Source organism: Frieseomelitta varia, unplaced genomic scaffold, assembly GCF_011392965.1.
Source record: "Frieseomelitta varia isolate USP_RPSP 00005682 unplaced genomic scaffold, Fvar_1.2 scaffold_400, whole genome shotgun sequence".
NCBI classification, from domain to species: Eukaryota; Metazoa; Arthropoda; class Insecta; order Hymenoptera; family Apidae; genus Frieseomelitta; species Frieseomelitta varia.
The window spans coordinates 142,771-161,725 of record NW_025110147.1 but is presented as its reverse complement, the minus strand read 5'-3'; the positions used below and the strand labels follow the sequence as shown (position 1 = coordinate 161,725).

The 18,955-nt window shown below is 24.8% G+C and overlaps 1 protein-coding gene across 3 annotated transcripts in view; it reads left to right on the top strand.

The window, feature by feature from the left end:
- LOC122531480 overlaps positions 1-18,955 on the top strand; it is an 81,676-nt gene that overhangs the window by 13,922 nt on the left and 48,799 nt on the right. For 2 of the 3 annotated variants that reach the window (XM_043659430.1, XM_043659427.1), the window contains exons 1-2: positions 2,554-2,574; positions 17,763-18,533. In XM_043659430.1, coding sequence (XP_043515365.1) covers positions 18,296-18,533 — 238 coding nt within the window. In that variant the 5' untranslated portion in view covers positions 2,554-2,574; positions 17,763-18,295. Of the gene's footprint in view, positions 1-2,553; positions 2,575-17,762; positions 18,534-18,955 lie in introns of those variants that run through there. The other variant, XM_043659428.1, reaches the window with a different exon arrangement.

The following is an 18,955-nucleotide window of genomic DNA, read 5'->3' as shown; positions in this document are numbered from 1 at the left end:
TTTAAATTTTAAAGCGATCATGAACGTGCATTGATTTAAGATTTGCTGGAGCAAGTATAATATAAAACAGTTAACAGTACATAGTTTCGATCTCTGGATATTCAATAATATTTAATTTATGTTTCAATTTCAGCACCATTCTGTTTCTTTTAACCCGTTGCGCTGGCAACTCGGTTCGCGGACCATAACGAGTGACCGAACCGTACATAATAACTCGTCGCTTTCTTTTTCTTTCTCGAACTCATCGATATGTCACTGGATAGAAATTATTACGAAGTAATAAACTTGTCACGTGTATGATTTGTTACATTTAAATATACTTAAAACTGAGAAAATGTTGCAATTTGATACAAAAGATTCTCGACGTGCATGGCGCGTGATTCCAGCGATTTTTTACTCTCTCGTAGTCATATACGAAATACAGTTACAATAATCATATACTGCAAATTTCCAGAAAAGATTCGAGCAGTATCCATCATCTTTGTATTTCCATAAAATTCGACGTGATCGAAATGATCTTCGATCTTTTTTTATTTCGTAACGAACCGTGCCGTCAGTGAGAGATCATTCTCTCCTTTTAGTCGCTCTCTTCCCTCCACGTGTAAAATTATTTCGCTCGCTTACCGAGACTCTGTGTTTATTTTAATTACCAAGAATCGCAGCCCTCGCGGAACTTTGCAATTAACGAAATGTAATTGCCACTGATAATGCCTCGAATCATCGTATTCAACTGTTTAATTCACGTACCATGGCTCCGTCGAGATGTAATTAAATCGTGATCGGGTAATTGCGCCTGTTTTCTTGTAAAATATCTCTCCCCCTCCCTGCTTCCTGATTTTTTCGACGCTTCGGATCGCTTTAGTAGAAAACAGAATGTACATAAACAATTAGACGAGCGTCGGTTCGTTGGCCGAAGGATAATAATAAATAATGTTCCGTTATGCAAGCGGCAAAATATACATAAACAATTAGACGATTCCAGACTATTGAACTTTCGCGTAACTCAAACGTAAACGTAACTGCTTTGCATAAATTATTTATTATATACATATATTATTATTTATTATTTATATAAATTATATAATATACACATTAATTATATAAATTATTTAATATACACATTCTGCGCTTTTTCTATGATCTTCGAACAGTATTAATTCAATTTTTATTTAATAACTATACTATATACTGTATACTATACTATATATTTTATACTATAATAACTAATAATAATAAGCTATTTAATAATTATATTAATAATATACTATTTAATATTATTAATTATTAATAATAATTATTATAATATAATATTTAATAACTATATTATATACTACTAATAACTATACTACAACACATAGTATATACTAATAATAATAAACAATTTCATAATTATATTAAATAATATATCGTATGTAATAACTAATAATAATAAACAATTTAATAATTAGACTAATAATATATTATATTATATTAATTAATATATTATTATATAATACTATATAATATTATTATATAATAGTATAGAATACTATATTATTATTATATAATACTATATAATAATTATTAATATTTATAATAATAATACTATTAACAATTATATACTAATACTATTATATATATAATACTATATTATTATTATATAACACTATATAATAATTATTAATAATATTAATAATACTTTCAACAATATACTATTTAATATTAATATATTATTAATAATAATTTTATAATATAATAATATATTTAACATTAATATAAAATTATTAGCAATAATACATCATAATATTTAAATTTTGTGACAAATTATATTAATTATTAACATTTCGTGACAAATTCCTGTTCCACACAAGCGTGTGCCACTCCCTCAACACAACGTATTTTCGTTTTCGCGATGAATGTCAAAACCCACGGGGGACGACCGCAGTGTGTCCTGCACAATTACCAGACCAGCTCTCGCCAATGAAATACCGAAACCGATATCTAACGGGCACGTGTTTATTCCATGGAAAATGGAAACGTCCGGCATTTCGTAACGTTAAAAGAGAGTTGCCCCGCGATAATTCGACGCTCACGTCAGCGTTCACGTGCCCCATTCACGTGCGCGTTACGGGGTTAGGATAAAGAGGATAATTAGCGCTAAACGGTAATTCCCTCTCTACCGAGTAGATGTTGCTCTGAGAGCGTTTTCTTTCTCGTGCACGAGCACCGACCGTTTTCAAGCGGCTGCCCTGACAAATTGCGCGCAACGAGAAGCGGGATTATCATTAAACAACGCGGATCACACCGGCGGATTCTGACTCGTCGTGTGTCACCATTGTGCGTTGCGACGTCCGATCGAGGAGCGATCGTTCGATGCCCGGTGATTAATAGCCTTTTGTCGATCGCGCGTGAATTATACACGCGTTGATAATGGCTTGGCGTAACTTGACGATAAGATAACTAGTTACTGTTTGGTGGTTATAATGCTGTATTGGTCGTATAGTGGTGTGACATTTGTACAATTGACAGCAAGACTGAAAAGTGTTGAGCTCGTTTTCGTTTATCTACGACAGTCTTCTGGTTGCTGGATTTAAGGTAGTTTATAAATTTAATTTACAATACGTAAATATATTACATATTATTGTTTATAAATATTATAAATAAGTACTATTTATTGGGCATGATGTATCGATTTATATAAGGTATTTATGAAATAGTATTTTGAATAATTCAAAGCATTGGTAAAATATAAATTTAATTTAATTGAAAAATATATATATATATATATTTGGTAGATGATATATAAACATAATATATATTATTATTTATAATAGTATGTGTTATATTAGATATTTATTTATATGTTATATTAGATATTTATTTTATTATTTATAAATATTATAAATAAATACTATTATAGTGTGTAATATATACCTCGATTTAAGGTACTTATTAAATAATTCAAAGCATTGGTAAAATATGAATTTAATTTAGTTAAAATATATGTATATATGTTTAATATATAATATATAAACATATATATTATTATTTATAGTAGTATATATTATATTATATATATTATTATTTATAAATATTGTAAATAAATACTATTTATAGTATATAATATATATTTCGGTTTAAGACTTATTATTATTTATAAAAGACTGTTTTAAATAATTCAAAGCATTGGTAAAATATGAATTTAATTTAGTTAAAATATATGTATATATATTTAATATATAATATATAAACATATATATTATTATTTATAGTAGTATATATTATATTATATATATTATTATAAATATTGTAAATAAATACTATTATAGTATATAATATATATTTCGGTTTAAGACTTATTATTATTTATAAAAGACTGTTTTAAATAATTCAAAGCATTGGTAAAATATGAATTTAATTTAGTTAAAATATATGTATATATATTTAATATATAATATATAAACATATATATTATTATTTATAGTAGTATATATTATATTATATATATTATTATAAATATTGTAAATAAATACTATTATAGTATATAATATATATTTCGGTTTAAGACTTATTATTATTTATAAAAGACTGTTTTAAATAATTCAAAGCATTGGTAAAATACGAATTTAATTTAATTAAAAAATATATATATTTAATATATAATATATACATATAATATATATTATTTATAAATAATAAATATGTTATTATATATATTATTATTTATAAATATTGTAAATAAATACTATTATAGTATATAATATATACTTCGATGTGTTTCTTTTTATAGTGTACTATTTTTTTTTATAATGTAGTATAGTTATCTTCTTTTTGAGTGAATGGTTTATATACACTCTCAGTCAGAAATCTTAGGACAAGCACTATGTTTGTATAATAAAAATAGTGCGATAAGTGTAAATTACACACAATATGGAATGTATAATATAAATGGTATTTACAATAAATGCAATACATACAGTATAATTAATACTTTGTGCAAAAGCTCTATTAACACATTAATGTTATGTATTATTATTATTATATTTACATTGTTATTGTATATTATCGTTACCATATTATATTATTATTGTATTATTACCACACGAAATTAAATTAAATACAATAGATATAAAATATATATTTCACGATAAAGACTCTGTTTTAAATAAATATAAAATACATTTTACGATATAAAAGCTTTGTTTTAAATAAATATGAAATATACTTTACGATGAATATTAAATATTAAAAATAAAGCTGTCCTAAGACTTTTGAGGAGTGTAATTATATGGTTGAGCGTATGAAATTTGAAATGTTAATGTAATATTATAATTATGCTACTAATATAAAATATCAATATTAATGTTATATAGAATTGTATACGTGTTTAAGTATGATTTGTATAATCTGAATCGATGGATATGATTCAAATATGATGAACAGGCTTGCTATCTATTAATAAAACTATATTATTTAAACAATATATTGCATTGTACAGCATTGTTCGAGTAATATTATTTAAATGCTAGATCACAAATAAAATAATTATCTACGAGTATTACTCGAACGAATAAGTATAAATTATTATTTAAATAATGCAAGTCGTCTTACTCGACTTGACGTTACCTTGAATTAACATTGCGTTTAGTAGAAGCAAATGACTTTTCTAGAAATCATTTCGTTGCAACGTGATCATTTATCTTACTTTATCTGTAATAATTTTTCAAATAGTTTCTGTAATAATTTTTCAACTAGGATTATTTGTTATTTTCAGACAGTAATATAAAAATGTAAAATTGCTTGAAAGCAGTGTAGTTATCTTCTTTTTAATGACAGTAATAATTAATTAATTTAATAATGATAATTATTTACAAACGATTTATTTCATCTGAACACAAGATAAAGTTACTTTTCCCAGTTAAGTGTTATTTCTAAAATGAAGATACTAATAAACTAGCGAAAATGGTTCATTATTTCTTATCTTTATCTGAAATAAAATTTCTCTTGTTACAATTTAATTTTGAGATCTCGAGATTTAATTGAGAAACTTTAATTCTTGAACGAAAGCCAGACTCTTTCGCTTCGTTTAGAAATTCGTGTAGTAAAGTTCAGTTCCTTTCATCAATCATTAATTATCATGGTGGATCCTTGAATCATTAGTTACTCGTGGATCCTTGAACCTACCTACGTATACTTATGTAATTTAACGATACACTCGTATGAATATTTATGAAAGTGTATCAGAATCTCTCAAACGATACAAAGTACATTTAAAATATACTCGTTGATCTTGGAGTTTCACCAGAAATCCAATGTCAATTGGTTGACTGTTATGGATGAAGGTTATCGAGCCTGAATTTTTAAATCATTTCTATTTCAAATTAATTTTCTACGTTGACACGTTCAAATTTGTTCTACTAATGCAATTTCATTCGACTATTAACATTGATTTGTGACGTTCTGTAAAATTAATTTAATTACAAATTATTTATAAGTGTATAATTTTTATAAAACATATATTTTTACAATTTATTATTTATATTATTTATAAATAATTTACATGTATGAATTTGTCAATTTATTAATTCTCATTGTCATTATTAAATCTCATCTGTAGAAAAGCAAAAGATTGTGCACTTAGGGGTTAAAAAAAATTACTGCTCTTGACTGGATATTTTTCACAAATTATCGTTATTCATTTAAAATAGGTGAAATATAGGAAAGAAGGAAACAAACGTTTCTACAGTGTGGAAAAGAATGACAGATATATAATATTTAAATAAAATGTCCGTTTTACACTAACACATTAAAAAATAAAAAGTGTCTCTTCGACTGATCAAGAATTAAAAGTCAAGAATTAAAATTTGAGACGATTAAAAGCTTAGTAAAACAGTTATATATATATATAAAAAAAAAAGAGATAAGGTATACGTGTGCATACGTAATAAGTATGGCAACACCGTAATTATATCTTGCAGTGATGTTCAGTAAGTAAAATCGTAAAAAAAAAAGGAAATTTTTTTTACATCTTTCTTAACCGTGTTTGGCTATTTTAATTAAATTACTGTAATTATTATTAGCCTGAACGGTCGGAAATTTGCTGCACAACACGCTGGAAGACCCAACTGTACGATGCTCCGTTATTTTATGGGATTTATTCATGTACATGTTATCCGTTAGTCGGCAATTACACGTTCATGCAACGACACTTGATGGCCACAGCCTTACGCAATCGTTGAATACTAATGTATGGCGATCCAAGTGTTCTATTTTTGGCCCATTGTAACAGTTACACCTGTCATCTTTTTACACGACATTGACTCAAGTGACGGCGATTATGCCCCGTTTAACAGCATAATCGCACGTAGGTTCGTTTGCGTCTCTGCAAATATGCGCATGCCATACAGTGAGCACATACTTTGTGCTCAACTCTCAGAGAGGTTCAATCAGCGCGGACAACACAAAATAAAAATAATTGATTTTAAAAACTTTAAATAATTTCATATAATTTTAAATTATATTATAAATTTAGTTTATATTATAAATTTCAATAATTTCTATTATTATTTATATTAATTTATATTATATTATATTTATATATTTTTATTTTTATTATATGATAATTTTATTTTATATTGTGAATTTTAATAATTTCTATTATTATTTATATTAATTTATATTATATTATATTTATATATTTTTATTTTTATTACATGATAATTTTATTATATATTATGAATTTTAATAATTTCTATTATTATTTATATTAATTTATATTATTATATTATATTTATATTTTTTTATTTTTATTATATGCTAATTTTATTTTATATTATAAATTTTAATAATTTCTATTATTATTTATATTAATTTATATTATTTTATTATATTTATATATTTTTTATTTTTATTATATGCTAATTTTATTTTATATTATAAATTTTAATAATTTCTATTATTACTTATATTAATTTATATTATTTTATTATATTATATTTATATATTTTTTATTTTTATTATATGCTAATTTTACTTTATATTATAATTTTTAAATAATTTTAAGCAAAAATAATTAACTTAATAATTTTTTTTTCGTGAATAATTAAATATATAATCAAATAAGTAAATATATAATCAATTTTATTCATTAAATGTGTATTTAGTATTTGTATTTATGCTAATAGAATTTTATAACATTTGCATTATATTGTGTATTTTTATAGTAATATTTTATTGTATTTTCATGATGCAATAAAATTTAATATCTTAATAAAATCACAATGATAAAAATTATGATCAAACGTACAGATCTAATAGAATTACATACGTACAAAATGTATAATTTAATATTTATTTAATTAAATGTACGAAGTAGAATTATCAAGTAGAATAATCTATTGTTCATTGTTGTAGGATAGTTTTACAATTTTTTTATTTCACTCGCATTTCTTTGCAATGCTACATTTATCTTATCTATGATGTATTTACTTTTATTCTAGATAAATACTTGCATTTGATGTTCTTTCCTTATAATTTTAAGTAGTATAATAGACATGATTCTTGTTTGGAGAAAAATCTCTTTTTTTTCGCTGTCGAATTTGATTATTTATTAAAATATCGAAAACATCGTGCGCTACATTGTGAATAATTGTTATCAAGGATAATAGCAATTCAATAAATTAAATTATTCTTTGTAGATAATTATTATGAAGAGTAACATTGATTCGATAAATTAATTTATTAATTTAACAAATTGAAATATCTAAAAGATGATATGCTACATTGCAAGATAATTAATTAAATTGAAATATCAAACAGACTATATGCTACATTGTAGATTATTATTGTTTGTAACCATTGTTACTAATAATCAATCAAATTTTGAATGAAACAGAAAAACAATTTCAGATTCAATCTGTATGTACTAATTTTTTGTTAAACATATAGATAAACATTCTGAATTCTTTCATGGTATATATTTTCAGATTGTCTTTAAATTTCACCAACGTGATCATTTCTTATTGTAATGTTAATGAAATTTCAACATATTTCATAAAAAAAACATCATGTATAATACTTTGTACATGTATACATATAGAAATCCAAAATATAGTATCCGTTGTAAAATTGAACTATTGAAACTCCAGAGAACAATCTTCATCTACACTCCTATATACAGAGTGGTCACTAAATGAAACACTGAATGATATAAAACAAAAACTTTTACAAACACATGGTTTTCTAAATGTTTTATTACTTTATTATTTTAGACGTAGCCATTTTTATCTTCAAGGGATGCTCTACAACTTACCAAAATAGAAAAAAAAAAAAAAAGAAAATAAAAAAGATTGGAAATGAACAAGTTATGACTTTTCCAAACCCTTCAGCTTTTCAGTGGCCACCCTGTATCTTTTTACTGGTACTGTTTTATTAAAAATATGAATTTGCATAAATTCACAGACATTTCTAGATCTCTCATTAATTCTCTTAAGAATTGTAGAGAAATATGCGAGTTATTCACTCTCCAGCGAAATTTTTCAATGAGATCTCAGAATTATAGGCAGTGCCAGGTAAATTAAGTTTTCGTGGAAATGATTGGTCACCCCTGTTGATCGACTAGAACTACGGCGTTGATAATCAGTGCCTTTACTTGGTCGCCGACATTTTTTTTTTTTTATAAACAGCGAACATTAATGTTGCTCTTTGTGTCGTACAATTTTGTCGTTTTCTTTTCTTGAAAGAGACAGATTACAATTTTTTTTTGTTTGATATTTATCGCGCAATTACGAGTAACTGTAAGTAACGAGTTCTCATTGAAATCTTTAAATATCTCGTTTAACAGTTATATACAATTAAATATTACGGACGTTGAAGCTTATAAAAGTATACAAAAAAAGATCTTGCAGACTGTTAATATTCACTAATGACTTTAATGCAGTTATTTGTGCATTGATTGGAAAGTGCAAACAAAATATCTGAAGTGTAATTTATAGTAAATGAAGCAAATTTTTATTTAGATTCAATTTTTTTTAACTACGTTTATTAAAGTCCAGTTATTGATATTTCCATAATATTTATTACTTAATATTTATACTTAATTTAATATTTATCTAGTTAATAATATTTATTTTATTATGTCTAGTTATTATTATTATTTAGTTATTAATATTTCCATAATATTTATTACCTAATTTAATATTTATCTAGTTATTAGTATTTATCTTATTATGTCTAGTTATTATTATTATCTAGTTATTAATATTTCCATAATATTTATTACATAATATTACCTAATTTAAAATTTATTTAGTTATTAATATTTATCTTATTATGTCTAGTTTTTATTATTATTACCTAGTTATTAATATTTCTAAAATATTTATTACTTAATATTACCTAATTTAAAATTTATTTAGTTATTAATATTTATCTTATTATGTCTAGTTTTTATTATTATTATCTAGTTATTAATATTTCTAAAATATTTATTATTTAATATTACCTAATTTAACATTTATTTAATATTACTTAATATTGGTTATTTATTAGTCTTTTTGTTTATTTACGTATCAAATGAACATCAAATTCAGTTGTTCTTGATTTAAATCTTACGATACATATGTATGTAAATAATATACATATGTTTTACAGTATACATTATTATTATTATTATTCGTATAAGTATGCTACAAATATATTAATAATTCTTATTAATAATAAGAAAGAACTGCAACCTTAATTGAACAATGATAAATATATTAAAGAATATATAGAAATAAATATATACATTACGAACATACAAGAATATATATATATATATATATATATATATATATATATATATAAAACGATATAAGAATTATATAGAACTACAGAATTAAAATTATAATTCTATAAAACTTATTAATATATAATTATATAGAATTATAGAATTAGAATTATAAAATCATCTAGAATATAGAATCAAAAATATTTTAATTAAACGCGTGCGTTTAATATCTCGAAAACCAAAGGAAAGAAGTATGACATTTTTCAAAGTCAGTCGAAATCGTCTCTGCTTTGCAACAGAGTGCAATTACGATCCTACATTTGCATAATTCTTTCTCTTTTTCTTATCTTTAATTGTGAATTTTTGGTCCTGTTTGAATGTCTCTTATTTGAATCGGGATAAAAACGAAACACCCTGTATATTTGATGGAAGAAACTCTGAAGGAAACAGCGTGTTTTCAGCGCGGTAAACACGATTCTTGGGCAACGTTTCCCTACTGGACTGACCGCAAGACTTCCGTCGAAAACCGTAATTTCCGGCTAAGATAAGTTAAGCGGGCAAAAACACAGACGATTTGTACGGTTCAGTCCGTGCCGAAGTGCAAGAAGAGGAAGAGCCTTGGGCTCGAAATTCAACAAACCGTGTACCAACTTTTACGCTTATCCTCGCTCATCCTTGTAATCATTTTATTCCAGCGTAGGCACACCTCCCGCTCCTAGTGAAATTTCGTAAACTCTCATCAACGCGCTGTGCTCTCTGAATTGACGTTCGATATTTACACTCGCGTTGCATTATTTTACGAACCATTTTGCCGGCGCTATAGTGATTCACGAAAGTATTCGAACGTTATAACGTAACACTGATACTGTACTTGTATATATATCTATGATATTTATCTAATATTTTAATACATATATATAAATATAAATATAAATAAATATATATAAATATAAATATAAATAAATATATATAAATATAAATATAAATATATAAATAAATATAAATATATATATATATATATATATATATATATATATATATATATATATATATATATAGATTGAATGATGATATATTATCGAGATTCTTAATTATTTGGGAAAATCTTTCGAGGGGAGTGAGTGAACGTGTAATTATAATTTAATACAACGTACAAATATAATTTGATAAATGAATATGTATAAATATAATTTAATAAATGAATATATATATGAATATAATTTAATAAACGAATATGTATAAATATAATTTAATTAATAAATATGTATAAATATAATTTAATAAATAAATATCTTTAAATAGAATGTAATAAATAAATATGTATAAATATAATTTAATAAATAAATATCTTTAAATATAATGTAATAAATAAATATGTATAAATATAATTTAATAAATAAACATGTATAAATATAATTTAATAAATAAATATCTTTAAATATAATGTAATAAATAAATATCTTTAAATATAATGTAGTAAATAAACATGTATAAATATAATTTAATAAATAAACATGTATAAATATAATTTAATAAATAAACATGTATAAATATAATTTAATAAATAAACGTGTATAAATATAATTTAATAAATAAACGTGTATAAATATAATTTAATAAATAAACATGTATAAATTTAATAAATAAACATATATAAATATAATTTAATAAATAAATATGTATAAATATAATTTACTAAATATATATATATATATTTTTATACATTTTATTAAAATTTTCATTTCTTTCGTTCATTTCTTTGGCTCATTAATAAAAATACTGATAACATTATATACCGTTTAATAAACATAATAGACCTCTTTTTCAGATTTACACGTTTTTTAACGTGTTTACTGCCTTTACAATTTTCAATTCGTCGACCATATCTAAGAAAGTAGATCGAAGTAAAACGACTGAGAAATTGTGAACATTTATCGTAGCATAGAACTTTACAAGAGTTGAATACTTTTTTTAAATTCTCTTTGTGTTTCGTGAAAATTAACTTTCACGTGCAAAAATGCGACATAAATTCTGCGCGTTAATTAACGCGTTAATGTTTTTTTTTTTTTTTTTACCACAAACGCGCACGTACTTTCCATTCAGTCCAGTAGATTCTCTCGGCACGTTTTACGACGTACCGAAAACAAATTCATTTTTAGTGAACCCTTATTAGGCAATGGGAACCTGGTTTCAATTGTGTACACGTTCAGCGATGCGTTAAATTACACTTTCACCGTGTCTTTCTTCTAGCGGCGCGTTACGTGTGAATCACGTACATAATTCTCTGTCGTTCAGCAAATTGCAGAGGCAACAAATTTCGCGAAAAAACTTAGCGTTCATTTTGCCGAAAATTGATTCGTTTCGAGTTTACTTGTCGCGCGGCAGGAAATTCAACGAAAACTTTGCACACTGTGATCTTTCGTTTGGAATATCTATCATGGATTGTACAGGATGGTCACTGAAAGGCTGAATGATATAAAACAAAAATAACGTTTACAAACATTAATATTAATGTTACATATTAATGTAACATTATTAGTATTATTAATTATGCAAATTAACGTTCTGAGAATTGAAAAATTAGAACGTTGGTAGAAAATTATTTTATATTAATAAATAATATAATAATATTAATTATTATTTGTTAATTAATTTATTATTATAATATAATTTATTATTTGGTATTATAATTTTAATATATTTATTAATTTATTAATTTAATTTATATGATATAATTATTAATTTAATATTGTATTATATACTATATTATATTATAATAACATAGTATTTTATATTACCAAAATCAAATTTTATCATTAAAAAAAAAAAAAAGAATAAAAAAAATTTAATATTACATTATATACTACATTATATACTATATGTTGTATACTGTATAATTTATTATACACCATAATTTATTATTAATTTTATTAATTTAATATTATATTATATACTATATTATATAATAATATAATATTTTATATTACCAAAACCAAATTTTATCATTTAAAAAGAAATTTAAAAAATTTAATACCATGTTATATACTGTATAATTTATTAATAATTTTATTAAATTAATATTATATACTATACTATATACTATAATATATACTATATTATATAATAATACAATATTTTATATTACCAAAACCAAATTTTATCATTAAAAAAAAATTTTAAAAATTTAATATCATATTAAATTTATATGCTATATAATTTATTATTAGTCATATAGTGTATAATTTATTATTAATTTTATTAATGTAATATTATATACTATATGATATAATAATACAATATTTTATATTACCAAAACCAAATTTTATCATTAAAAAAAATTAAAATAAATTAAATATTATATACTATATAATTTATTATTAATAAAATTAATTTAATAATAAATATTATATTATGTGCTATATTATATAATAATGCAATATTTTATATTACCAGAACCAAATTTTATCATTAAAAAAAATAAAAAAAATATAATGTTATGTTATTACTATATAATGTTATGTTATTACTGTATAATTTATTATTAATAAAATTAATTTAATAATAAATATCATATTATATGCTATATTATATAATAATACAATATTTTATGTTACCAAATTTTATCATTAAAAACAAATAAAAAAAAAAGATTTATTATAGCCAAAAACCGCTGTGCGTTGACTATTTCCTAGATTCTTTCTGTAGCAACAGAAAATTTCCCAGAAACGCATAGAAATCCGCGGTCTGACGGTCACACGTCGGGTGTATTCACCCTGTGTTCAGAAATTCAGAAATTAACAGAGCGTACGATCCCTCTACGCCTAACTGTAAACCAAATCCTTTATTCCTTTTTCACAGATTTTTCAATCAGTACTATCGATCTTAATTGTTGGAATTATTGGAACATATATCATCGCCTCTATTTTCCATCGAGAAACGATCCTCAGACTTTTTTTAACTTCACGAATCGCGAATCACAGATGCGCAAAACGTGCTTTGTAACAAATTACGGGACAAGGAAATTATGTTCGGCTGTGTTCAACTCGCGTTCATGCCACCCGATACATTGTCAGCCTATTTCACGAACGTGTGTATACCGGTTTCGCACCTGTTCGCCTAACTTACCGGCGGCAGACGTTTCATTTACGACTTCGCCGCTGTGTTCCACAAAAATTACGAAACACCGTCGCCGGCATAATTACCGTTATCAGAGGGTTCATACACTTGTATATGGTTGCATTTTGTTGTATGGAAATTTGCGAAAGCAGCGTTCGAGATTGAAAAAGAAAAAGAAAAAGGAGCGTCGAGAGTTCGAAATTGAGTCGAAAAAATTATGCGTAAAAGTTAGACTACGGTGCAGTTTATTTATTTATTTATTTTTTTCACAGTCTATTTATTTAAAGTCTGTGATTTAACATTGTTACGCCTGTCAATTCTTATTTACTTAAATGACGCATTTTTGCATTTGCTTGCACATCGAAGTAGCTTGTAAAAAAGTGTTTTTTTATTAAATTTTATTAATTTGTTCAATTTTTTCCTAAATGAATAATTTTGTAAATAAATATTTTTTAGATAAATTATATATATTTATCTAAAAAATATTTATAAATATAATTTATATTTATTTACTTACAAAATTATTTATTTAATAAATTATATATATTTATCTAAAAAATATGTATAAATATTATATAATTTATATTTATTTATTTACAAAATTATTTATTTATCTAAAAAATATTTGTTTACAAAATTATTTATTTAAGAAAAAATTGAACAAATTAATAAATTTTAATAGAAAACACTTTACAAATTACTTCAATATACAAACAAATTATATTTATATTTATTTATATTTAGATAAATAAATTAATTTATATATATATAATATAACTTATTAAATAATTTTTAGATAAATAAATTAATTTATATATATATAATATAATTTATTAAATAATTTTTAGATAAATTAATTTATATATATATAATATAATTTATTAAATAATTTTTAGATAAATAAATTAATTTATATATATATATATATATATAATATAATTTATTAAATAATTTTTAGATAAATAAATTAATTTAAATATATATATATATATATATATATATATATATATATATATATAGGTTGATAAAAATTATTAATCCATTAAATATTAAGTTTCGTTCGGATCTTTCAATTTTACTAAAGAATATGTGACACTTGTTTTGAGGGGGGAAATATACCCATCAATGTCAATATGAAAATAGAATTCTTTTTATTTAAGAAAACGAGAAAAAGGATCGTTTGATCGATCGATGCCGCTGTGGAAAGCAAGTTTAATTAAAGGAATGGTGCGCCGATATTGAACTTCTTTCTGAAGTTGTCAGATGGATTTAGCCTTCCAAGAACTTGGCAATTATTGAATTCAGTAATATCCGGGAGTATCAATCCATCTCAGAGATTCAACGTCTTCCTAATTCCGGGCTTCAAGAACCGCTGTTACTTGGCCAATTTTTTTCGTTGAAATTTCAGCGATATCTCACTTATCAAATATTGGAAGAAAAAAAAAAAATTTATCAGTTGTTCGAGTTTTTTTTCTCTTGACTTCAATCCTACGACATTGTTTTATTCTCACAATCAGACGTGTACGATCTGTTATTATTGCTTTTTGTTTGTGTATTTCGATAAATTAGAAAAATGAAGCAGACCTAATGTAAGACAATTAATGTTTAAGTTAAGAAGGATCACTGATCGAAAAGATATAATTCAAAAATCGTGTTTTTTCGCGTTCACGATGCATACAAACACGTTGACTCGTTGATGACAAAATTTATATTAGATGCACAGTGTGTTTTGTCTACGTGAATATTAATTTAAATGTATTGAAATAGGTTTTAATTTGTTATATTAAAAATGTATATATAAAATAGTATATAAAAAATGTATATATAAAATGTATATAAAAAATGTATATATTAAAATAATATAAAATATATAGTACAATATAATACATTAAAATAATGTAAAATATATAATGTAATGTAATTGAAATATAATCTGATTTGTTATGATTTTAATTATAATAAATCATTACGACTAATATTTAATTGTAATAAATCATTATAATTAATATTTAATGGTAATAAATCATTACAATTAATATTTAATGGTAATAAATCATTATAACTAATATTTAATTGTAATAAACCATAATTAATATTTAATTGTAATAAATCATTATAATTAATATTTAATTGTAATAAATCATTATAATGCAATAATACAAGATAAATAATACGATGACATAAAATATTAAATCGTTCTCTTTATGCCAGAGGCATGAATGACCAATTGTAGAAACTCATTAATAGTAACAACAGAGCATATTGAATGAATCAAATAAATACTGTGATATTATTGTCACGCGATGCACACGTGCACATATATTTGTATAAATTAGTGAATAAAAAATTGTAACTAAAAAGAAGGCAAGTAAGAATTTGCACGTTCGTGTCTCTGACGCAAAGGAAATAATATTATCATAAAAATAAATTGGATGTCAATCTCGTGGATCAGCTAGTATAAATACGCAGCAGATTATAATGAACTGCCCTAGATTCTCATCGTCAAAGAAATAATAGCAATATCAAAGCCGACGTGAGAACGACTCGAACAATATCCAGACATTTTTAAACAGATTAACCTACTCAATTCCTTACGACTACGTAAGGATTATTTACTCTTGTAAACGTGAAATAATTAATCATGTACCTTTCGGTGGTCACCGAATATGTTTCAACTCGAACAAAGTTCTAAGGAACTAAGGAAGGAAGTGACTTGTGCACTTAGAATACAAAGAGTATTCAAATATTTGGTAAATAAAATAATTTTCTATCGATTATATCCTGGAAAATATAAATTTGCATAAAAATTCCGCAGTCCAGGGTGTAACGTGAATATTTATTTAAATATATTGAAATAGTTTTTAATTCGTTACATTAAAAGAATGTATAAAATATATAAAATAATATAAATATATTAAAATAATATAAACTATACAGTACAATATATAATACATTAAAATAGTATAAAATATACAGTACAATATATAATGCATTAAAATAGTATAAAATATATACTACAATATAATGCACTAGAATAGTATAAAATATATACTACAATATAATGCATTAAAATAATATAAAATATAATACATTATAGTACAATATAATACAGTGAAATAATATAAAATATACAGTACAATATAATACATTGAAATAATATAAAATATACAGTACAATATAATACATTGAAATAATATAAAATATATAGTACAATATAATGCATTAAAATAATATAAAATGTATACTACAATATAATGCACTAGAATAGTATAAAATATATACTACAATATAATGCATTAAAATAATATAAAATATAATACATTATAGTACAATATAATACAGTGAAATAATATAAAATATACAGTACAATATAATACATTAAAATAATATAAAATATATAGTACAATATAATGCATTAAAATAATATAAAATGTATACTACAATATAATGCATTAAAATAGTATAAAATATATAGTACAATATAATGCATTGAAATAATATAAAATATATTATACAATATAATACATTAATATAATATAAAATATATAACATAATTGAAATATAATATGATTTATTGTGATTTCAATTATAATGAAATAATTCCATCACCTACGTTATTTAAAATTATATCTCAATGACACTCGTCTTGCTTCGATCATTCTGAAACACTTATAAAAATAGAAACACCAATCATCGTTCCAATTCTCTTAGTTAAAAGCCGTATACTAATGCTATGATCACCTTCCTGTTGCGAGTGACAAAAAGTGAATCATATGTGATCAGCGATTAATCTTTCCCCCTCCCCCCCTTTTTTTTTAAATTTTAACATTCGCTCGATAAAACCAACTGTGATCTCCAACCGTATCTGACAAATCGGTACTTTTTTGCTCTGTTGCAGGAACGATCGAGAAGAACGGTGCTCCGTGAGGTGAAGAACGGACGGAAGGTGGTTCCGGAAGATATCCGCGAGCTTTCGTGAGAACAACCAGTGAGAGAGTAAACTACAGATCCGACCTTGACGTGTGTAACCACCAGCCACGATCACACACACACACAATCATCGAAACAGCTGTCTGACTCTCAATTCAGAGAGATTTATTCGAGTTTCACGACTGATCTCTCGGCACCGTTCGTGACCTCGATAGAGCTCATCCACCTGGTTGTGGATAACTTGATCTTTCTCTCTTTCTCTCTCTCTTTTTCTCGGGCAAACGCCGCAGGATCTACTTGAAAGGTCGAGGCCATCTCTCTCAGGTTCACCTGCGACAAGAGTCGCACGATGTAGCGGCTCTTTCATTTCGTCACCCTTCTCGTCGAATCGATAGGACTCCGCGTGTTATGTGCGTCCTCTGCTAAGAGACAGAGAGAGAGACAAAACCGTCTGCGGAGAGAGAGAGATTTTCGTGTCAGGGGAGGAGGGCTCGCCACACCATGAAAACGATGGGCGACGTGGTGGCAGATCCTGCGGACGAGCAGGACGTCGGGACGTCTACCTCCTCGACGCAGAACCCCACCGTCGGCAAGGAATTCGGCCAGAAGACCCTCCGATCGTTGAAGAGGGGGCTGGGTAGATTGTGGAGGAGACATCGCGGCAACGCCTCGATCACCGAGTACGATCCGTGCTACAAAGTCGCCTATCTTGGCAACGTTCTCACCGGATGGGCCAAGGGTAAGTGAATTCTTTCTCTCTACGGTGTTTAGGTTAACAAGGCTTTCGCGTTGCATCGAAGTTCCCCGTGACCTTCCAGCCAGTAGAATACAATAGTTTACGAAAAAAAAAAAAAAAAAAGGAAAAATGGCGCGCGTTAGGTCAAGGGCACAGAGTTGGGCAAGTGATCTAAGTTATAGCAATCGTGGTAATCGTAATTATTAATCAGTCGAACGTGAACGTTGTTGAAAACGAATCGGTAATCTTGTTGATCGAGTTTTCAATTTCGGAATGACTGATTTGTATTTTATTAACGATCTGTAACGTTGCTACAAATCGTTTGCAGTTTTCAATAGTATAGCTACAATATTTACGCGTATTTTTTTTTTTTTTCTTTCTTCTCATTGAATTATTTGCAAACGTTCGCGAAGAATTTCTTCGTT